The sequence below is a fragment of the Mustela erminea genome, chromosome 2 (genome assembly GCF_009829155.1).
Source record: "Mustela erminea isolate mMusErm1 chromosome 2, mMusErm1.Pri, whole genome shotgun sequence".
NCBI classification, from domain to species: domain Eukaryota; kingdom Metazoa; phylum Chordata; class Mammalia; order Carnivora; family Mustelidae; genus Mustela; species Mustela erminea.
The window spans coordinates 142601751-142626031 of record NC_045615.1 but is presented as its reverse complement, the minus strand read 5'-3'; the positions used below and the strand labels follow the sequence as shown (position 1 = coordinate 142626031).

General features: G+C 38.7%; 1 protein-coding gene across 1 annotated transcript in view; it reads right to left on the bottom strand.

The window, feature by feature from the left end:
* SRP72 (signal recognition particle 72) overlaps positions 1–18844 on the bottom strand; it is a 30775-nt gene extending 11931 nt beyond the window's left edge. The window contains exons 1-13 of the mRNA XM_032334383.1: positions 18702–18844; positions 16650–16770; positions 13118–13241; positions 11650–11793; positions 11459–11570; positions 10163–10194; positions 9396–9520; positions 9246–9303; positions 5341–5472; positions 4185–4313; positions 2932–3004; positions 2659–2723; positions 1166–1261 (exon numbers count right to left, since the gene is read on the bottom strand). Coding sequence (XP_032190274.1) covers positions 1166–1261; positions 2659–2723; positions 2932–3004; positions 4185–4313; positions 5341–5472; positions 9246–9303; positions 9396–9520; positions 10163–10194; positions 11459–11570; positions 11650–11793; positions 13118–13241; positions 16650–16770; positions 18702–18810 — 1320 coding nt within the window. The 5' untranslated portion in view covers positions 18811–18844. The remainder of the gene's footprint in view (positions 1–1165; positions 1262–2658; positions 2724–2931; positions 3005–4184; positions 4314–5340; positions 5473–9245; positions 9304–9395; positions 9521–10162; positions 10195–11458; positions 11571–11649; positions 11794–13117; positions 13242–16649; positions 16771–18701) is intronic.
* Between the last annotated feature and the right edge of the window lie 5437 nt (positions 18845–24281).

Here is a 24281-nt window from a genome sequence, read left to right as displayed (position 1 = left end):
AAATTCCTCAAAGTTTGATTGAATGAACTGAACAACGACAACAACAAAATCACACAAACATACAGGGAGGGAGGTAGACAAATTATACAAGTGATGGCCAATTTTTCAGTGTATGAATTTGGATCACAGCCTATCTTATTTTAGATTGTGCACAATTAGAAGTATTTCCTTATATGGGACGCCTGGGTGGCTCAGTTGGTTAGGCAGCTGCCTTCGGCTCGGGTCATGATCCCAGTGTCCTGGGATCGAGTCCCGCATCAGGCTCCTTGCTCAGCAGGGAGCCTGCTTCTCCCTCAGCCTCTGCCTGCCATTCTGTCTGCCTGTGCTCGCTCTCTCTCCCTGTCTCTCTTAAGAATAAATAAAATCTTTAAAAAAAAAAAAGAAAAAAGAAATATTTCCTTATAATCAAATCTTAAAGATATGTCACCACAGTTCTCAAGCATTAATGCAGTATTTCCCAGAACACTACTATCCCTCTACTGTCAATAGCGCCAACAGTATAAATGCCACCTGTGTGTGTGTGTGTATTTATAAGCTGGATACTGCCTATGTAGAGACTCATGCTGGAAAAAAATGAAGATGTTCCTGTTCCATGTAAATATGAGATACAATTATTTTTTCTTTTTTTAAAAGATTTTATTTATTTATTTGACAGAGAGATAGAGCACAAGAAGGCAGAATGGCAGGCAGAAGGAGAGGGAGCAGCAGGATCCCCGCTGAGCATGGAGCCAGAGGTGGGGCTCAATCTCAGGGCCCTGGGATCAGGAGCTGAGCCGAAGGGAGATGCTTAATGATTGAGCCACCCAGGCGCCCCATGAGATAGAATAATTGCACATATTGATGTTCCACCACTTACTACCATCCACAAGCTCTCTAGCCACTAAAGATGAGCACTCCCATATGTGCTCATGTATTATCTTTTGAGATTATACACAAATACACATAATGAACCAGAAAGGACTTCAAAACCGTAACTGAGCTTTTTTTTTCATTTTGAAATAATTCTTATTTCTAGTAGCTTTATTTGGATCTGGTATACTTAAAAAAATTAATTTGACAATCTAACAGTATAGTGACTTGGAATATTTCAATTCTCGTAACTTGAGCTCACTCCTACACCTTTTTAGTTTTAGACAGAAACATGGCCTCAAAACAATTTACTTACCTGATGATTTTGATACCACTGGATAGCTTGCGTGAAGACCTCAATGGCACTATCAATATCCTCCTCATGGCTGTACATAGTCACTAATGCAGATACCTACCCAGACAAAAGTATAAATTAATGAATAAAATTTCCCTTTCTCTCCCAGAATAAGCTTTTTGAGAATGAAAAAATTAGGAAAAAATAGCAAATAAAAGTTGTTAGGCTCCCTGCCTATACCAAATTCATCATAAAAATTATTATATTTCTAGGCCATAATAACTAGAAATATCATGGTTCCTAAATACAAAGGTAGTTATCTATAAAATATAACTTTCCTATTAAACCAGTGTCAGTTCACACTTTGTTACTAGTGCATAGCAAGGTAAGTGTAACAGTTGAGAATAAGTGCTTAGAAAATTAGTTTATATAATAAAACACTGCTGGGACATCCAATGTGTGATCAGTGAGATTACACACACCAGTGTGGCTAAATTTCCATGGTAAGTTCTATCTGGCCTGAGCTACAAAAGGCCAGTGAAAAGCTTGCCTTGGTGTGTTGGAGGGACAGCAAGGAGACCCATGTGGCTAGAGTAGAGCGAGAGTAGGGGGAGCAAAATGAGATGAGGACAGAAAGGAAACAGAAACAAGAAGCTGGATTGTTGAGAAAATCATTAGAACTGATGAACCTCTGGCTAAATTGATCAGAAAACAAAAAAGAAGCCCCAAATAGCCAGTACCAGGAATGAGAGAGGGTCTTCAGCTATTAAAGGGATAAATAGGAAATACCTGAACAACTTTTATGCCAGTAAGTTCCACAATGATGAAATGGACAAATTTCTTGAAAGGTAATAGAAGGCCAGATGTGAAATTTTAGGAATTAGTATTTGATTCTAATATAGAATAATTGTAGTCCAGTCTTGAAAGTGTTAATCTTCAAAGGAGAAAGCATTATCATAATAGTATTATATATTTACTGAGTGCCAACTGTAAACGAGCTGTATTAGAGGATACAGACATGAATAAAAGTCCCTAATCAATAAATGTACATACCACCACCAACAGCGTTAGTCTCTATTTTGAAACAGATGCTTTCACAGCTATATTGGTGATTTCAATCTGTGATGACTGAATCAACACTGAACTAAAAACTACATTTATTAGCCACTATCACTAAATTTTTTAACTCAAAATATCACACTGAAGACATGATAAAATAATTTAGGCTAAGAAATATCCTATACGGGTCTTAGGTTGTTTAAGGTTGGCTTTTAGTGATAATATAAGGCTTAAATAGTGCCTGGCGTATTTGCCTGAATAATAAATCAATCCAAAGCAGAACACAAAATGACATTAAATGCAGACCAGATAAGTAACTTATTTTCACTACTACTCCTAGGAATAAACTACTACTCCTATGAATAAACAGAAATTAAATACAAAGAAACACCAAACATACCAATAGACTATATAATCCCACTGCTTTTATGGTCTTATTTTAGTTATAAACTCACCATGCCTGGTTTATGCTTTAACTCTTCTATGCTTCTCAATATTAGACATGCTTTGGATATATTACCTTAAGAAATTAAAAACATCATTATCATTATCATACTGAAGTAAGCTTATTATTAAAAACAACAACAAATTTAAGTCCTATTTTGTAGAATCTCAAAAAAAATTTTTTTGCCAAATTTTTAAAACCACATAGTTCACAACTACTTCAGAAACAATTCAACCATGTTTCCATTAAAATATTTTAATCATGATGAAATAATTATTAATACCTTGGGAAATTTTCAGCTGTGCCATGGTCAGCTTAATTTCAGCTGCATTTTCTGGATGCTGATCTGAAAACTCCTAAAACATTTTTAGTTGGAGAAAAAAAAAAACCCACAATTTATACAACTAACATCACACGGTTCAATTATCACTTCTACAGAGAACTTAAAATCCAATGTTTTGTTTTTTTTAATGATTTTGTTTATTTATTTGACACTGAGAGAGATCACAAGTAGGCAGAGACAGGCAGAGAGAGAGGGGGAAGCAGGCTCCCCACTCAGCAGAGGGCCCGATGTGGGGCTTGATCACAGGATCCTGAGACAAGGACATGAGCCAAAGGCTGAGGTACAACCGACTGAGCCACCCAGCTTTAAAATATTAAAGTCTGGTTTCAGGTCAAAATTGTAATTCTGGAAAAATTTCGAAACAAAATTTGAAAAATTTTGTTTTAAAATTATGCTCTGAAAGTGTAATAATACCAAGTTCCAGGAAATCACAATTAGAGAAATAATAAGATTACTATATAGTTTTGTTTGTTTAAGTAAAATACTCAAATAGATGCTGCCTCCTTACTGAGGATACCAGCTAGGTAATTTTGCCCTTCAGGATGGTCCTAATTTTACCCTGTTCAACTTTCCAGGATATTGAACCCTCAGGAATTACAAACATGTAATCTAATAGCTGATTTAGGATGATGAAAACCAAGTTAGTATCTCTGTATTGTTTGAGGTTTTGGACTGGGACTCATTGGAAAATATATTACTGGAAAAAAGAGGTTAAGCATACTCTGGCATCATAAACCTAAAACAAACCTTTAACTCATGCTAAATTGATCTTCAAATGAAAACCATTCTTCAGGTTTATGGTAAACATCCACTAATGCAAATGTTTTTAAAAATTTCTTTTAAAGTAGGCTCCTGACCCAATGTGGAGCCCAGCACAGGGTCCGAACTTACCCACCCTGAAATCAAGACCTGAGCTGAGATCAAGAGTCCAACACTCAACCAACTGAGGCACCCCGGTGCCCCAAAATGTATATTAATGTACATAAAATGTACGTAAAACATAAAACATAAAATGTACATAAAACAAAGCTGTAGCTCAAGAATTCACTACAGTGACACTCTGGAATTTGTCTAGTGGTATGTTACCTATTAGTTTTCCCACTTCATTTGCAAGTTTGCAGGCTATTATAATGAAAATGAAAGAACGATGCAACTACATGACAACTTATTAAAAATTCAAATAATTCCTTTACCTGAAGCAGCTCTATCGCTTTTGCATGTTGCTTTTCACGGCAGAGCTGGGCAGCTTGGATTAATACAGGCAGGAGATGCTCAGGACTTTGGGACTGTAAACTGGCAGATATTTTGCGGCACTGTTCTGCCTAAAAAACAGCATTTCCCCCCCAAAAAATAAGCTGGTTAATGAAAGTAAACATTAAGTGACCAAAGAGAAAAGGAGGGATGGGGATGGAAGGGAAAGGAGCTCAGCTGAAAGACAACAGTGAAGAACTCTCTGGATAAAGAAGTGGTTTATAGTGTCTATTCTCAATTTTCTCCTGTAAGAAGATTTCCATTTATTGAATTTAAGCTATGAGTTGCAAAAGGATTTAGGAAAGGACTAGTTCTTTGGGTGGCGGTGGTGGGCAGAAGGAGAAAGAGAGAATCTCAAACAGCTTCCACGCCCAGCTTAGATCCCAACACCCAACAAGGGCTTGGTCTCACAACCCTGAGATCATGACCTGAACCAAAATCAAGAGCTGGATGTGTAACCCACTGAGGCACCCACGCATCCGAGAAAGGACTAGTTCTAAATATTAATTTGGATGCTTAAGTTCCAGAGTTTTGTTTAAAAAAAGAAAATACAAGTATCACCCTTTGCTTAAAGCAACAAAATGTATAGGTATTTCTTGCCGAAGTATTCAAGAATAATCTGGCTCAGTTCTACATAATAAAAATGTTACTGCCTCTCACTCTCCCACTGAAAACCTCTGCTATGGAAGAATATGAAATCTTTAGAATTAATCCGTATTAGAATTAGAATTGATCTCCTCAGCATTTGCAACTTGAATAATTATGCACAAACTATAATGAAAGACAGATCTTAAACCTATAATCAAAGTTGACATCTCTGATGATTTCTACTTTAATTCAGAGAGATCAGAAATAAGATGAGAACAGTACCTCACTTACAAGTGTGGAAAGTGCTCTCTTCCTTTTAAAAGGTAGCTACAGACCTTTGCAAATAATTGGGCAAATCACTTGTTTAATAAAATCTATGAAATATGACATTCTGAAACATACACTGGTGTAAGACAAAAAATATACACAGATTGGACTGTTACATCCATTATGCCTCATATGCCATACTCCAAAAGGTTTAGCTAGAGCAATGAGAGATTTGTTACTTACCTGATTTGTGTACATAGCAAGTAAAGCTTTGTTAAATTCTATAGCTTGCAGCTGTTTCTTAGAAAGCTTAAACTCTACTCCTTCTGCATTGGTTAATTTCACCTTCTTCTTGGAGTCAAAGACATTTTGGTCCTGACAAAGAAAAGTTCATCTGCCATTAACAGCAATCTCAGACTTTAATCTTTTAACACTTCAAGGCTTTACTCCTCTTCCATTTAGTTATTTTATACACAAGAGAGCTTGGAAGATAATACATCTACCTGGTTAGGTTGTTTAAACCCCTAAAAAATCTGTCTTGGGTTCTTGGTTTTCTTTTGATTTATCCTTCCACTATTAACTGCTTGTTTTGAGCCTCTTGAAGAAAAGCAGACAGAACAAATCTGACACTGGAAATCAGGACTACAAAGGTACAAAGAAAGCTACAATCTACAAACTATGAATGAGGAAAGTAATTCTTTCCTCTTTGAAAGTCACTGTGTAAGCAAATCATTAAAATTCAGAAATAGATTCACACCCCTTTTGAAACCATTTTTAGCAAAAAAAGCTGATGTAACATAGCTACTATTTTTCTTTTCCTTAAGGCCCTTCTCACCTAGGCAGTAGCTCAAAGAAGCTCAAATTCCCAAACTTCTATGTGCAGCACACACAGTGTTATCTGCCTTTTAAAAGTCCTGTTAAGAATTACAGAATGTCCGGGCGCCTGGATGGCTCAGTGGGTTAAAGCCTCTGCCTTTGGCTTAGGTCATGATCTCAGGGTTCTGGGATCAAGCCCTGCATCAGGCTCTCTGCTCTGCTCTCTGCTCTGTGGAGAGCCTGCTTCCCCCACACCTGCCTGCCTCTATGCCTACTTGTGATTTCTCTCTCTGTGTCAAATAAATAAATATCATCTTTAAAAATATATATATTCACAAATATGTGATAAACTATGTTTTTCAAACCAGGTCTTCTACTAGTTTGAAGACTAAAAGGAGACAAAGAAGAAATCTAAAATAAATACCACTTATTCTGAGTTTGAAGCTTCACCACTGTAAAATTATTTTAACGTACAGCAAAAAACTTTCATATGTATCAATTTTTTTTTTTTTAAAGATTTTATTTACTTGAGATAGAGAGAGAAAGCACAAGCTGGGAAGAAGGATAGAGGGAGAGGGAGAAGCAGACTCCCTGCTGAGCAGGGAGCCCAACGCAGAACTAGATTCCAGGACCCCAAGACCATGACCCAAGCCAAAGGCAGACAGTTAACCGACTGGGCCACCCCGCTGCCCCACACATAAATCAATTAAGAAACCAGATCTCTAGTTGGTTCTCCTCTGTACTTTTTTAATACTTCAATTCATCATGCATACCACTGCCAGACTTCTCTTAAACTTTGTTATCATGGCACTTACTAAAAAATTTGATTTTCAAGGCCTTCTATACCATACCATTCAATCTAAACTTTTAAAAATTTTGGGGGCACATGGGTGGCTCAGTAGGTTAAAAGCCTCTGCCTTCAGCTTGGGTCATGATCCCAGGGTCCTGAGATGAAGCCCCACATCGGGCTCTCTGCTGAGTGGGGAGCCTGCTTCCCCCCTCTCTCTGCCTGCCTCAGCCTACTTGTGATCTCTGTCAAATAAATAAATAAAATCTTAAAAATTTTTTTTTTTAAATTTTAGCTAGCATGTATGTATCCTCTTAATTTCTGTTTTCTCACTTTCTTCCCCTAACTCATAAGTATTTCTCCGTATGTTCGTTTGCTTATGCTGTTGTTTAACCTTCAAACCATAACTCTCTTTATCAAGGGTCAGCTACAAATTTGCCAGCTCAGAGATCTTTTCTTTCGCCAATACTGTAGTTAAAAGTAAAAAATTTAAACATGCACAATTTTTTTTTCAATATCAGAGTGAGACTTTTAAATGATGTAATGATTGAGACTGACTTTCATTATTTCTTTTGCATTTATCTACTGAATTCAGCACTATTTTGAATAAAAAGTCTGTTGACTCAAGAAAGTTAGGGCGGTATATCCTTCTCCCTCTGTGATCTCTCTTGCTCTCACTCTCTCTCAAATAAATACATTTCTTAAAATCTTAAAAAAAAAAATAGAGATGGGTGCCTGGGTGGCTCAGTCTTTTAAGCATCTGCCTTCAGCTCAGGTCACGATCTCAAGGTCCCAGGATCGAGCCTCCCATTGGGCTCCCTGCTCAGCATCGAGTCTGATTCTCCCTCTCTCTGTGATCTCTCTCTCACTCTCTCTCAAATAAAGTTTTAAAAAATATATTTTTAAAAAAGTTTGGTATATATCTAGTGTTTCACACACTCTCCTTCCCGTAATTATAACAGGTAAAATGAAATCATCCTCACAGCATTTCAAATAATTCACACACACAGGCAAGTATATAATGTTGCTAAGATTCAAATGCCAGAATCAATTTTTGAAAACCTAAACCATGCCAAAGGCCTGCAACACGTTCTCTCTACTACTCTCTCTAATGCCATCATCTCAGCTCTGGAGCCCTCTGAATTTCTGCTATTGGAGGAGGGAAGTACCATGAAGGACTTTGTGGAGTCGAGACACTAGAATCTGAATCCAAGTTCTACCTCTAACAGGCTGTGACCTTATACAAATTACTTAACTCCTTTTAGCCTCAGATTATATTCCTACAAATTGGAGGCAAGTACTGCCACCTAAAAATACAAGAAGATAGCACTTGAAAAATCACAATTTATCAAAAGAAATCAAATGTTACTTTTCTTTTCTTTCTTTTTTTTTTTTTTAAAGATTTATTTATTTATTTGACACAGAGAGAGGTCACAAGTAGGCAGAGAGGCAGGCATCGAGGCAGGTAGAGAGAGACGGGGAAGCAGGCTCCCTGATAAGCAGAGACACTGATGCAGGGCTTGATACCAGGACCCGATCCCAGGACCCTGAGATCATGACCCAAGCCAAAGGCAGAGGCTTAACCCAGTGAGCCACCCAGGTGCCCCAAATGTTACGTATTTTCTACGGACTTTAATTTCAACTCTGAAATGTTCTTCCATTAAAACAATGTTCTAGGGGTGCCTGGGTGGATCAGTGGGTTAAAGCCTCTGCCTTCGGCTCAGGTCATGATCCCAGGGTCCTGGGATCGAGCCCCGCATCGGGCTTTCTGCTCAGCGGGGAGCCTGCTTCCTCGTCTCTCTCTGCCTGCCTCTCTGCCGACTTGTGTTCTCTGTCAAATAAATAAATAAAATCTTTAAAAAAAATGTTCTAAATGGTGGTTAATTTTACTAGTACGGTACTCTTTAGGATCATTTATATTCATACTTGTAATTTTTTTTTTATAAATTTTATTTATTTATTTGACAGACAGAGATCACAAGTAGGCAGGGAGGCAGGCAGAGAGGAGGAAGCAGGCTCTCCGCCGAGCAGAGAGCCCGATGCGGGGCTCGATCCCAGGACCCTGGGATCATGACCTGAGCCGAAGGCAGAGGCTTTAACCCACTGAGCCACCCAGGCACCCCTATACTTGTAATATTTTATATGTGGCTTTGGGGTGGGCATGTCTCCCTTTCCCCAAGATAAAAACCACCAGAAAGAAAAAAATTGTATAAAGAAAACTTGTCCTCAGACTCACTAGATGAAAATGACACATAAAATACACACATGCTTAGTTTAAAACTCCGAACAATTTATTTTTCAATATATAGATTCTCCACATTATTATAAACTGGGAAAAGGGTAAGACTGTCCAGAGATTGTAACTGCAAAAAAGTTTTATTAGCTGAATATAGCATGCAGAATCATCATCATAAAAGTTAAGCTGTGATTGTGATTTTGCTACAACCAGACTGTGCTACAGAAAAAAGAAGTTAACCGAGGATGAAGCAGGTAATACGTTTTCAATGTAAAATACAAGTTTAAGAAAGCCATGGATAAGCCATACCTTGTTAATAGTAATGATGTTGTTTGCAATCACAGCTAGCAATCCCACATCTGTTGGCCTGTGAACAATAAGCAACAGTCAAAAAGAAACAAACTTTTAAAAGAGGCTTCATCCCCTATAAAAGGTACTTCATTTTAATAACTTACTTACTTTAGTTTTATTATCTGATTGTAAAGTTGCAACGCTTCCTCTGTACGACCCTGCAGCTGCAGAATATAGGCCATCTGCCCATGAATGATGGCCAGTTCTGCCTGTGGGTCTTCCTCAGTCCCATCCTAAGGAGAAAAAGAAATTTTTTTCCCCCCGTAAATTCTCCAAATCCATCTCCATATTTACGAAGTATTCCAAACACTCAAAAGGTACACAATCTTAAAGAGAACTTATGATTTTCAGAAAACTTTCCTTAGAATCAGTTTGCTTAAATTTAGGAATTTGATAAAGGTGATTTCAAAAGCAAATTACTGTGTAAACAGGTGAGCACCAGAAAACAATAAAAGACTGGTGAAAAGGCTAACAACTGTTAAGGACCCTATAATGAAACTACTTCATGACTGTCTTTAAGACAACTGGAAATCATGACGGTTGGATTATTTGTGGTTCATTTAAGAAATATGCATGGGATCCCTATGAAAAGACCCATATGCAAAGATCTGAGCCTTACCTCTAAAACAAGAGAATGAATTTATATTAATATAAATTTAAAATAAAATGGATATGGCATATGAAAATTCTGGTATTGTAATTTCCCAGCCTAAGACTCCCATCAAATAATTGATCAAGAGGATTTTTTACTATGATTTATATTTAATAAATCACCACCTATTCTAACAAGTCAATAAATACTACAATGAAGCGCCCTACAAATTTATATTAGTCAGAAGTGTAAAATTTGGGTTTAATAACAGTGGAATACTTACAGAATCTTCTGATAATGAGCGGCGGCAAAGATCTATAGGAAAAAATGATTTTAAAATTAGTATTGCAGGAAACTCTCATTCCTTTCACCATTCTGAAGAGTAAGAATTAAATTTTTGGGCAGAAGATTTCAAGATAATTTTAATAACAAGCAAATTTGTAATTTATTATTAGCATCAACATAAATAATAATAAACATTACATAAATACTATCAGTCCTGGACTATTCTAGCTCTCTGGCATTTTTCTTTCATTTGTAATCTCTAGGTTAAAAAAAAATTTAAGGGCATTGAAAAAATATAAATGCAACAAATGTTCATCGCAAAAAAATCAATGACAAAAATGTAGTAAAGACAATAATCCCACCACCAAGAGACAACCACTATTAGCATTTTCATTACTATTTTTAAAATGCGGGCGCCTGGGTGGCTCAGTGGGTTAAGCTGCTGCCTTCGGCTCAGGTCATGATCTCAGGGTCCTGGGATCGAGTCCTGCATCGGGCTCTCTGCTCGGCAGGGAGCCTGCTTCCTCCTCTCTCTCTCTCTGCCTGCCTCTCTGCCTACTTGTGATCTCTCTCTGTCAAATAAATAAAATCTTAAAAAAAAAAAATTAAAAAAAAAATATTTAAAATGCAAAGGCACAGCTGCTTTTAAAATGAAAGTGTGATATTCCATATACTATTCTGAAACCTCCCTTCCCCATTTATTATATTGTGGACATCTTTATAATAAAGATCTACATTATTATTATTTTTTTAAATCAAGGCTTTTTTAAAAAAAGGATTTATTATTTATTTATTTTAGAGAGGGGGAGAGGGAGGGATGGAGGGAGGGAGGGAGGGGAGAAGCAGACTCCCCGCTGGGCATGGAGCCTGATGTGGAGCTAGATCCCAGGACCCATGAGATCATGATCTGAGCCAAAAACCAGAGTAGGACCTTTAATGGACTGAGCCACCCAGGTACCCCTAGATCTACATTTTTATTTTAAATGACTGCACGATATGTTTATGTCAGATGTTTATATTATGTTTATGTTAGATGTTTACCTCAAAAATAAGGTCTGGTATGGATGAAAATGGACAAGTACTCTGGCTTAGGGATTAGACACAAATAGGGAAGATATGCTGAACTGCCAAGAGAAAGGCTAGATGAACTTTGAGAAATTCCCACTGCATCATATAATTTCCAATTATATAGTTTCCAATTATAAATCTCACAAAAATCAAATTCAATTTTTGGAAATAATGTTTTACGTTATACGCACATTACAATTACACATAATTTTAATAAACTTCCAACCTTCAGCTTTTTGCAGGATTTTCATTGCTTGGCTCAGCTGGCCTTGTCCTATCAGAGCACATGCAGCATTGTAGCATAGTTCGTGTGTGCCTTCTTGGAGGCCCAAGTTCTCCTGTCATGGAGCAAAATACCAGTCAAACACTAGACAGGAATCTCATTTCATAGCTGTGTGGGTACACGGGGATACTCACTGGAACCACTTTTTCCCAATTGCTTTGAGCTGCAACTACTGCTGAAAGGTTTGTTTTTCTCTCTTCATCATAATCATCCTGGGAGTTTCGGACGAGATCTCTATACACCACTAAGCATTCATCATAGCGTTCTAATCGGTATAACTACGGGGACAAATACCAAGTAAAAGATCAGAGGGGAAGACAGATGTAGTATTATGCCTCAAACATCATATAAACCCTTTTTTGAATCACTAAGTAGGAAAGCTTATTCAGCATGATACAGGCAGTCAACAGTCTTTCCTTTACAATTTTTCAATTAGTTCTGGGTGCTATTAACTCTTCCAAAAACTTGGAATGAATGACTCTCTACTATACTGTAGATCTACAGCCATGATTCAAATAGAAGTCATTGTATTACCTCCCTTCCTGAGGTTAGGAAAGTGCCTAAGTAGGTTGTGAAACAAAACCTGTCCAAAGAAATCACCCTGCTATCTAAATCTAACTTATAATGAAAAAATTTTCCCACCCACAAAACGACTGTTAAGCCCCAGTGAACAGGAACAAAATTAGATGTTAACAAAAGGACTTAACATTTCTTAGGAGTTCACTATATTTAATCTTCATTTCCTTTTCCCAGATGGGGAAAAGCTAGGATAGGGTTAATATCAAGTACATAAAATATTATTCTTGTTTATTTCATTCAAGTTGTTCTCAAAGGGCAATAACAACTGCCACTCTGGGTAAATTAAGTCAACTATAAATGACCAGGATTCATGCCCTTCATCAAACTCAGAATGTTGGCAATTACCCTAAATTTGCCCAGCTTACCTTAAAAGTTCTTTATAAACCTACAATCCATGAACTTGTCCAAATCTTTCTCCAACCTGTATGTATTATTTAACTCTTACTATCTCTTGAAGACAATACATATATTACATCATTTGCCCTGACATTTTAAAAATCTTTAAGAGGGTTTAGTTACTTCTAAAACATTCCTGTCCTCTCATCATCAATAGCTCTTTTTTTACATTAAGCTTAATGAAGTCTCTCAAGCCCTTTCAGAATAAGATAGTTTTGAGGAATTCATAAACTAGTTAAATTCACCCAAATTCTTATCTATCATGATTTACTTTATTTTAACCTTAAAACAAAATGTGTTTAAAGCTAGAAAGAAATACATTTTCAAAACTGTATTAGTATATCCCTGGACTTCATCTTCCCAACTAAAAAAGTCAAAGTTTCATAGGATAGTTTTTAATTCTAATTTTCTAATTACCCTGGAGAAATAATTCATTCACAATTATAGATGCAACTGTTTGTGTGAAGATCAAGAGGAGAGATTATGTTCAAACCTCAAGAATTGGTTTGGTGGCAAGTTTTGTGGAGCATCAGGATGGGCTGAGGTTCCTCATCCCTGCTCCTCCCTACAGGTACAGTCATGCCCACTCAGGAAGATTCTCTACATGTACTTTAAAGCAGTAATTACCACTTGTCCATAAAGCTCCTTTAATTTGTCTGTCTGCTGATTGGCACTCTCTATTGTCTTCAAGGCATTCTCAATTCTGTTCAGCCTGTATTCACAATATGCCTTCTCAAAGGAAAGAGAGTTACTGAAAAAGAAAAACAAAACAAAACACAAAAAAGGATCTGATCATTAGTTAACACTGCAGAGCATCCACTATATGCCACACACTGCTGTAAGGACCTTATCTATAGTAAGTCATTTAATCTCCATTAACAATAGATGAGGAAGGGGCACCTGGGTGGCTCTGTCAGTTAAGTGTCTGCCTTCGGCTCAGATCATGATCCCAGGGTCCTGGGATTCAGTATCATATCAGACTCCCTGCCTAGCAGGGAGCCTACTTCTCCCTCTCTTTCTGCTGCTCCCCCTGCTTGTGCTCTCTCTCTCTCTGTCAAGTAAATAAAGAAAATCTCAAAAACAAACGAACAAACAAACAATAGATGAGGAAACCAACAAAGTTTAGTTACATGCCTGAAAATCAGTTCCCAAGTGGCAGAAAACATTACATCCATTTCCCTTGCCTCTCTGGCTTTCATGGACAATCTCAGAATTAATGGACCTTTGAAACAAACATTTAAGAATGAAATCATGAAATCAAGTAACTAAATACAATCTGAACACTATTTTATTTTTTTCAAGATTTTTTTTTCAGTAATCTTCACACCCAACGTGGGACTCTAACTCACAACCCTGAGGTCAAGCGTCATGTGCTCCACCAACTGAGCCACCCAGGTGTCCCTGAACACTATTCTAAATGAGTTATTACAGAAGTATCTTAGCTCTACTAATCAAATAAGCTATATAAATGTGTTCAAAAAGCAAATAAATAGCAAAGAAAAAGTAACTAGAATCTTAAAAGAACATAGTACTTGTAACCAAACAACTGATAAACACACAACAATAAAAACATTGCCTATCTACACTGACAACTCATCTACATTAATGTGACACTTGAAACTCATTTTGGAGTTTCACTTACTTATTTTTATTTTTTATTTTTTAAAATATTTTATTTATTTATTTGACAGAGGGAGACACAGCAAGAGAGGGAACACAAGTAGGGGGAGTGGGAAAGTGAGAAGCAGGCTTACCGCCAAGAAGGGAGCCCAAGCAGGGAGCCTGATACGAGGCTCGATCCCAGAACTCTGGAATCATGACCTGAGCTGAAGGCAGATGCTTAATGACTGAGCCACCCAGGGTCCCCTGTTTGCTTATTTTTAAAGATTTTATTCATTTATTTGACAGAGGGAGAGAGAGCACAAGTGGGGGGAGTAGCAGGGAGAGGGAGAAGCAGGCTCCTGGATGTGGTGCTCAATCCCAGGATCTGGGAACATGACCTGAGCTGAAGTCAGTTGTTTAAAAACTGAGGCACCCAGGCACCCCTATAAGTGACTTTTATTCACGGTTTCTCTATCTAGTGTTTGTTTCTGCAAGTAGAGGAAAATACATATATAAATTCTTATAACCTCCTTTTCTTTTTTTTTTTTTTTTTTTTTTTAAAGATTTTATTTATTTGACAGAGAGAAACCACAAGTAGACGGAGAGGCGGGCAGAGAGAGAGAGAGAGAGGAGGTAGCAGGCTCCCTGCTGAGCAGAGAGCCCGATGCGGGACTCGATCCCAGGACCCTGAGATCATGACCTGAGCCGAAGGCAGCGGCTTAACCCACTGAGCCACCCAGGCGCCCCGTAACCTCCTTTTCTTATACAAAAAGTATACTATATAGTTGTTGCCATTTGAATATGGGTTTGAACTGCCTAAGTCCACTGATTTGTGGATTTTTTCGAATAAATATAGTATAGCACCTTAGATATATTTTCTCTTATGATTTTAATATCATTTTCTTTCCTCTAGCTTACTTTAACCTAAAAATATAGTATGTAATACATAGAACATAAAAATACATGTTAATCAACTATTTATGTCATCTGTTAGGCCTCCAGTCAATAGGAGGCTGGCTATCAGTAGTTTTTGGGGAGTCTAAAGTCATACAAAGATTTTCAACTGTGCAGAAGGTTGGTACCCCAACCCCTGAGATGCTCAAGTGTCAACTTTATAACCCAGTATTTCATTAAAGAGTAAATATGTTGCCAAAAACTTTATTTTTTTTAAGATTTTATTTATTTTTTTCCCCCAAAGATTTTATTTATTCACTTGACAGAGAGAGATCACAAGTAGGCAGAGAGGCATGCAGAGAGAGAGAGGGAGAAGCAGGCTCCCCACTGAGCAGAGCCCAACCTGGGACTCGATCCTAGGACCCTGGGATCATGACCCGAGAGGAAGGCAGAGGCCCAACCCACTGAGCCACCCAGGTGCCCAAGATTTTATTTATTTATTTGACAGAAACAGTTCACAAGTAGGCAGAGACTCAGGCAGAACAGGGGAATGGAAGCAGGCACCCCAGCGAGCCTGATGCAAAGCTCAATCTCAGGACCCTGGGATCATGACCTGAGCTGAAGGCAGAGGCTTTAAACCACTGAGCCACCCAGGCGCCCCCCAAAACTTTATTTTATACATATTTCTTTGGGGGAATTAGACCTAACTGTAAATAAAAATCAAATTACAGTAAAAATTTAGAATATAAATTCACATTTCATGAAATGAGAAATTAAATAAATAAAAAAGATTAACAACAGCAAATCTGAGATATTCTGAAGACTGCTAAAGAACTCTGACACCAAACGATTTTGACCTAAAATCATAGTCACCTCAATAATTCTCAAAGGAGGTAAGCACAAAGGTCAGGCTATACCTGACTTATATACTGATAAATGTGTGTGTGTATGTATATATACATATACATATGTTTATATACATATATAAGTGTATATGTGTATATATATGTATGTGTATATGTATATATATAAGTATATATATATATATAAATACACTTATATACTGCCATACCATTCTAAAGGCCTCTACTTACACATCCTACCCTACATGTTCCACCCTGACTTTTTTTTTTTTTTTTAAGATTTTATTTATTTATTTGTCAGAGAGAGAGGGAGAGAGAGTGAGTGAGCACGGGCAAACAGAGTGGCAGGCAGAGGCAGAGGGAGAAGCAGGCTCCCTGCCGAGCAAGGAGCCCTATGTGGGACTCGATCCCACGCCGCTGGGATCATGACCTGAGCTAAAGGCAGCCGCTTAACCAACTGAGCCACCCAGGCATCCCCCTTTCTGACTTTTTAATTAAACTTCTGAATTGTTCTCCTTATATCCTTCAAAAATTCATTACATTTCTGACCCATATCCTTCAGCAGTTTACTTGCTTCTTAGTGGTTCAAAGGGAAGACAGAGGTAAAGAAAAAGGCTCCCTAAAGCAAAAAAGAAGATACTACTGCTCCTTCCAGTTTCAGAAATACTACTGCCAAGCAAAAAACGAAGGAAGATCAAAAATCACTGAATAGTGAGGAAAAAAGAAATAACATGGAAATGGTTATAGCTATGGTAACCATATTTCTAATAACTGCACAAACAAATAACTGAATCACTTACTTGGCTAACACTTTAGTGTGAGTATTGATGACATTCAAGGCTTCCTTGAAACTTCCATTTTGGATAAGGCATACCACTTTACAGTGTAGGGCAGTTACATCATCCTTGTTGATCTGCAGTACTAGAGAAAAATTTTAGGAAAACAATTTTAAAATCCATTTCCTTCTCACAGTTTTACTAAAATTTCCCACCCACTACCTCAAGAAGCTACATTTCTAATTGTATAGCAGCAACAACAATTAGTTGCAGCATTAAAGAAAATGACCCATCTTCATTTTTAACTTAGGAAGTGGCAAAAGGGCAGTTATAATTTAGTAAGATTTCCAATGAGATAGATTCCCAAGATGCATGTAGCAAAAAGAAAATTTTAAATAATGACATAAAGAACTAAGAACCTATTTTTCTCCAGTTTTTTCACCTTAGGACACATGCTACATCCTATACATTTCACCAATGGAAAGAAGTAAGTTCACCAAGAAAGAAAAAAGTTCATGTAGAATTTGGAAGCAAAAATGACCCAGTTTTGAATACAAGCTTGTCATTAGTGTCTTTAGGTCATGGGCAAATCATTTCACTGCCAAATGTTAGTTTTCTGTTCTACAAAACGAGTATGAAAGTTTATTAAGAAGATTAAATGAAAATACTTTAGTAAAAATTTTTAAGTTGTAAAGTATACAAATGCCACTTATTTTGCTGGCAGTACTTCCAAAAACCTTTCAAAATTTCCCTTTTCACATAAGACAACAGACCAAAAGAAGACAAGGAAAGACTCAGGTAGCAAAGTTTCAAAGCTAAACAGCTGTTTAGTGTCAAAATGACCCCAATCACCCTCCTTGCCCCTGGACAATGTTAGAAACCCAATTCTGTGTAAGAATCATAAAAATTTTCACCAATTAAGAGAATTATTGATCAACAAACTGAAAAAACAAAACAAAACTGTGATTAATTTCTGCAAAATACTCACTACACTGCTACTCAATAGTACTGGTTGCAGGTTTAGCCAAAGGCTAAAGCTAATTCAAAACAAGTTTAGGAATCAAATTAACTCTAATCAGTTCCTTAATCAGTTTCCTTACTGCCTGAAATCATCGAAAGTGCACTGTGGCACAATCACTTCTTTTTACATTAATAGGATACTGAAAATTATACAATCATGTATGCTACTGACATACTTTGTATGTTACTGCTTTAAAGAGCCAAACCCTGTCTTTGTAATCACTTTTTCAAATCTACCAAACACAAGCTGCATCTTCAGTAAAGAATTTACCATGGCAGAGAGCATTAAAAAGCATGGCCTTACTGCAATTACACAGTAAAAGATACATGAATATAATAAGTAAACCTCACACCAAAGGCAGCTGACTTAAGATTATTAGTTACAGGGCAAAAACAATCAAAAAACAAAAACCCAAAACGGAAAAACAAACCAGAAAACAGGCCAGACTTTTTTTCCGACGTTATTTCGAATGTTAATGCTTTCACACACACATCCTCTGATCTAATGACACAGGGGAGAGAGATTTTATCTAGGAGAGTGGCAGGCCCAACATCCATATCCAGCCCTCTCCCCTCTCCCCTCAATCTGTACAGCTCCCACCTTGTCAGCTCCAGCTTCAAAACTACGTGTCCCTAGCAGATTCCTCCCTGCGATGCGGCCCTAGAGAAAAAGCTCCCTCAGCAATACTGTCTTGATCACTCTTCTAAAAGGATGGAGAAAAGGTGGTGATGTGACATATTTGCGAATTAAGGAGTAAAAACGGAGGAGTCGAGTAAGAAAACAGTTTCAAAAAGGCGCATGGAGTTGCGGTCTCTTTAAATTCCACCCTCGCTACCCCGCGATGGGTAAAGAGGGAAGTACACGTGGCTCTAAGCAACCCTGGGTCCAGGGCTGATGAGGTGGAGCAGAGCGGCCGCAACCCGCGCCCGCCAGGTGTTCGGACCCCCGCGCCGCCGCCGGCTGGATCTCCGATCCCCGCGTCTGCTCCGAGGTGGTCGCGTCCGCCGGAAGGAGGCCGCAACCTCCCTGCGGCCTGGGCCCGCCCCAGCACTTACTCTTGTTGACGGTCTTAAGAGCGCGCGTGAAGTCACCGTTCTGGCCATAACGGTTTACTTCACCCCAGAGCGCAGACACCGAAACCCCCCCGCCGCCGCCGCTCGCCATCTTGGAGGAGACGCGGGGAGGGGCGGGGCGGGGCGACCTCTGCCCCGGAAGAGGATCTCGGAGGCGGCCCAGCGGAGGAGGAAGCCGGTGGTTGCTAAGCGTCTTGGATTCGGAAGCGTCGCTATCCCTGAGTCAGTGTTGGAGATCGTAATCTTAGACGTCTTCGCTAGAAATTTGCGTGGATAGAAAGAATTGAAACACCTTACCTGAAGCTGGTAGGAACGAACGAGGTGTCGGACCCCGGGAGGGGTTGAGAGGGGGTTCACCAGACAGTTTTGGCTCAAAGCAGCCTGCGTTTCTGGGGCTACAGCAGCTGGCGAGGCAGCGTCCGTGTCCCACGAGGCGGACGCAGCCGAATGACGATCTAGGGAAGAGAATAAGCGGTCTATAGGGTGGTACAAGTACTAGCTAGAAACCTTAGGGAGTCCTTTGAAGGAGAGTGGGGAGAGAAACGGCTTCTCTTTGCTGCTGGAGAAATTCCTTCAAAGAGGAATTATATTTGAAAAGGATCGTTAAAAGGCGGTTTAGGAAAACCTAGGGTAGGGTCTGAATAAAATTCTAGCAGAGAAGCGAATATGAGGAAAGGCACAGAAGAAAAAAAAGAACGAACAAGTGCAAAGCACCTTCGACGAAACCCCCTTGGCTGCGCTGTGAGCTCCAGTTCAGGAACAGTCGGCGGCAAGGCCAAGGATGATGTGTAAGGGATGAGAATGCCAGGGCTCAGATCCTGGCTCTGCGACTCTTGTGAGCAAGTTACTTATCCAAGAGTCCCAGTTTTCCCGACTGTAGAATAGGGAAAATATTATTATTGTTCTGGGCATAACATATACTTCATGCATCCTAGCATGTGCTGGCACTCAAGACAAAGACATAGGAGTTTTAGGGGTTTTGTAAGCGCTTAAATATCAAGATATATTTGAGTGTCGGAACCGAGTTTGTTCCGTTTGAGTTTGTTCTGTTGAGTGCTCTTAAAAACGAGAGGGCATTTTATTGAATGCCCCTGCGGACCCAAATACTGTCAAAATCCACTAACTCCTGCCACTTGCTCTCTCTTTCCCAGCATCCTATTCTTTTTATCCTTCAGTATTTCTGTACCTGCTTCCAGATTTTAAAAAGTACTTCTTTGATCTTGCAAACTAGGCAACATTCCCCGTCATTCTCTGATATAGCTCTGTACTTCTGAGCACTCATCGTTTGAAGCCTATCTCTTTATATGGATATCATTTTCATGAGGACAGGGACCACATTTACCTTTACCACAGTATCTTTAGGATCTAGTACACTGCCTGGCACATAGTTGGTACTCAACTTTTTTTTTTTTTTTATACTTTATTTATTTATTTGTTAGAGAGAGAGCGCGCGCGAGCACAGGTAGACAGTGGTAGGCAGAGGCAGAGGGAGAAGCGGGCTCCCTGCAGGGCAAGGAGCCTGATGTGGGACTCGATCCCAGACTCTGACATCATGACCTGAGCCGAAGGCAGCCGCTTAACCAGCTGAGCCACCCAGGCGTCCCGGTACTCAACTTTTTAACAGGAGTTTTTGCTTATTTCTTCCCTAATCTAAGTTCCTTCAGGGTAGAAAGTATGTCCAGCTCCTAGTTGTGTCCAGTGGTACCTGGTACGTTTCATGTCTAATCGATATAGTATAATGTAAAGCACTGCTGGTCTAATGAACTCTGTCTCAGGAGAAAATCTCTGTGAATTAGTAAAAATCATGGAAAGAGTTGTGAACTTTCATTGTGGAACTGTCAGAGATTTTAAGCTAATTATGCCCAGATTTCAGGAGGGCAAGGAAGTTCAGATGACATCTGATATACTCAAAATGTGTAATTTTTTCTGAGGAACAGTTCTATAGTTTTCACTGGATTCTTCAAAGGTGTTTTTATGCAACAGCCCCACTCCACCCGAGATTAAAAACCACAACCTTAGTGGTTATCCTGTTCTCAGAAGACTGACTTTATAAAAGAATTCAGTTTTAGTTTCTGCTTCAGGCTTGATCCCATACTGTATGTAGCTTCCAAAAATTCCTCAGAATTCTGGTATGAACTCCTATGGTTGTATTGCTTATGTCATTTTCATCAGGTTTTGTTGCAAACAGGATATAAGTATATGGATTTTATCTCCTTTTTTTTTTTTTTTTTTTTTTAAAATCTGCCATTTTTGAGATGAGTCTTCCTGAGTGGTCTTTTAAAGAATGTATCTGGGGCGCCTGGGTGGCTCAGTTGGTTAAGCGGCTGCCTTAGGCTCAGGTTATGATCCCAGGGTCCTGGGATTAAGTCCCACATCGGGCTCCCTGCTTAGTGAAGAGTCTGCTTCTCCCTCTCCCTCTTCCTGCTGCTCTGCCTACTTGTGCTTTATATCTCTGTCAAATAAATAAATAAAATCTTTAAAACAAATAGTTTATCTGATGCCATTCTTCTACCCTCAAGATAACTAAAAGCCTATCATGTAACATCCTTTGTGGCTTGGCCTCTACTTTTTTTTTTTTTTTTTAAGATTTTTATTTATTTATTTGACAGACAGAGATCACAAATAGGCAGAGAAACAGAGAGAGAGAGAGGAGGAAGTGGGCTCCCGGCTGAGCAGAGAGCCCAACGCAGAGCTCGATCCCAGAACCCTGGGATCAATGACCTGAGCCGAAGGCAGAGGCTTTAACCCACTGAGCCAGCCTGGTGCCCCTGGCCTCTACTTTCTATCTCCCCAACCCACATAGGTCTTCTGTTACTCCCTAGTCCCCTTGCATGTAATACTCCTTTGACATTTAGTTATGTGTGGTTCCTTGTTGCTCTACCTATGGGAATTTGCACATTTATTCACTCAACAAATATTTACTAAATACTTCATATGTGTTGGCATCTGGAATATATTGGTGGCTAGGGATACAATTAAAAAGATAAGACAACTCTGTATACAAAGAGTACATTCATTCACAATATATATTTGTTTTTTAAATTCCTCCCTTGTGTACTCAGAATCCCTGACCATTACTCCATATTAAGACAATGTAGTGTTTTGAAATTGTCTGCCCCTGAAAGACTCCAAAATTCATTGAGGGCAGAAATTGGATCTCGTTCATTGCTGCATCCCCAGGATCTTGCACATGACTGGTACTCAAATCCTTACTTTTTTGCACCATGGATTTAGCTACTTTTGATTTCTGAGAAGCTTCCGTGTACAGTACCTTGTCATTTTACCCACTCTGTGAAGCAGGCAGAAAACATATTTAGTTGTACCTTACAAATGAAGCTCACAGTAATGTGCCCAGTGGAATCTTTTCATTTCCATTCTACTGCTGTTTTCACTGTACCACAATGCTAAGTGAACAACTCCATGCCAAGTATTTTGAGGTCATGGGGTTGGTGCAAAAAGCACCATTAAGTATTTTCACTCCTGGGGCACCTGGGTGGCTCAGTTGGTTAAGCAACTGCCTTCAGCTCAGGTCATGATCCCAGGGTCCTGGGATTAGGCCCGTGTCAGGCTCCTTACTCAGCAGGGAGCCTGCTTCTTCCTCTCCCTCTGCCTGCTATTCCACCTTTGTGCTGGCAAATAAATAAAATTAAAAAAAAAAAATTCACTCTGACTTCCCAAGAACTGCTGGGCTGAAGATGTGTGGATAAGCCATATTATGCTGATTTTCTGTCCTTTTTTCCTGTTTAGAAATGAAATCAACTGAAGAGAATATTAAATTCAAGGTGATTTTCATGGCAAATCAGTTCCACTCATACCATCTTCTACAGTTTACCGAACGGGATATTACATAACATATTCATGTGTCAGGACATACTTTACATATGTTGACTCATTTAATTCTCGTAACAAACAGTATGAGGGAGGGAGTATTCTTAGTCTTATTTTACACTTGGAAGTAGAGGCATAAAAAAAAAAAAAAGTAATTTACTGAAGGTCACATCATCCTCCACCTGGACTTGTAATAGATCCTTAACCAATCTCCTTGCTTGTCCACACAATAGCCAGGAACTTTAAAAACATGTTAAATAGGGGCACCTGGGTGGCTCAGTGGGTTAAGCCTCTGCCTTCGGATCAGGTCCTGATCCCAGGGTCCTGGAATCGAGACCCGCGTCAGGCTCTCTGCTCAGCGGGGAGCCTGCTTCCTTCTCTCTCTGCCTGCCTCTCTGCCTACTTGTGATCTCTGTCTGTCAGATAAATAAATAAAATCTTAAAAAAAATAAAAATAAAAAAAATAAAAACATGTTAAATAGGTCATGTCATACCCCTACTCAAACTTTCCAGTGGTTTTTCTTTCTTTCACGCTTCAGTGTGGCCTGTAGGTCCTAAGTGATCTAGCCTTTGCTTACATCCTCTTCCAATCTTACCTTTGCTCACCAGAGCTCCAGCAATAGTGGCATGTTGTGAGAACCTCAAAAAGGCAGAGCTGTTTTCCTTCCGCACCTAGTCTGCGAACTTTGCCACATTTTTGCATGGCTTGCTTTTACATCATTGCTCTATTCTTTGCAAAAACCTTCCTCATCCCCAGCACTGTCCTATCATGTTAGTTATTTTCCATATGCACTTATACTTTTATGACATCTTTTATACTTTTAAGACATCTTTTATGGTTAGCCCCAATAAGATTTTTGTGACAGTGGGGGCCTTGTTTCTGTTCAGTGCTGCTTTCCTACGGCCTAGAATAACCAGGCAAACCATGTTATTTCATGAATAGATGAATGAATAAAGGTTCACACCACTTATCTTTATCTTTTATTTGGCTGCAGTGTTTACATTTCAGAAGGCTTGAAAGCAACAGCAACTGTAAGCATGCCTTTATGATACAAAGTATAGTACTGTATTACCTGGGACAAATGTTTCTTCCTTTTTATGTTCACCTACAAACCCAAAGAAAGTGTAATCACCCAAAGATGGCAAACCAGATAGGTTTGCATAAATTAATCTAACAGTTAAAATACTTTCAAACAAGTATTTTCTCTAGTATTAATGAAACTACCCTACTGAGGATATACATACTCTAAAAAACTAATAATGAAATTGATAATGACCATTGAAATGGTCAGTCCTATCTACTAGTCTAAATGTGTTTTGAAATTTCTCATGTACTACACCAAAGCAGGTGGAATTTTTGCAGATAAAGAAGAGCTAAAATTGCAGCCAATGACTATTCAGAGGCCACAAAACCAAAGTTTAAAAGATGTTAAAATCATCTATTTTTAATTTTCTTGTGAACTAATGTAAGAGAATAAAGCAGTAATTTCTACAATTCTCCCATGTCTAGCAGATTGCTAGGCATAGCACAACAAAGCAAAAGGCAATGTGAGGAAATAAAGTGTAAGATTATTCTCCTCTCTTGCAGCTTCCAATCCAACAAAGAAAAAGTGATTTGGGAAGGTTTCATGGAGAGAGTGAAGATGAAGCTCTAGTAACAGATTTTAATGACAGAATAGATACGAATAGTTTAAGAACTAAAAAGTACATTGAATAAAGATGTGGTATGTATAT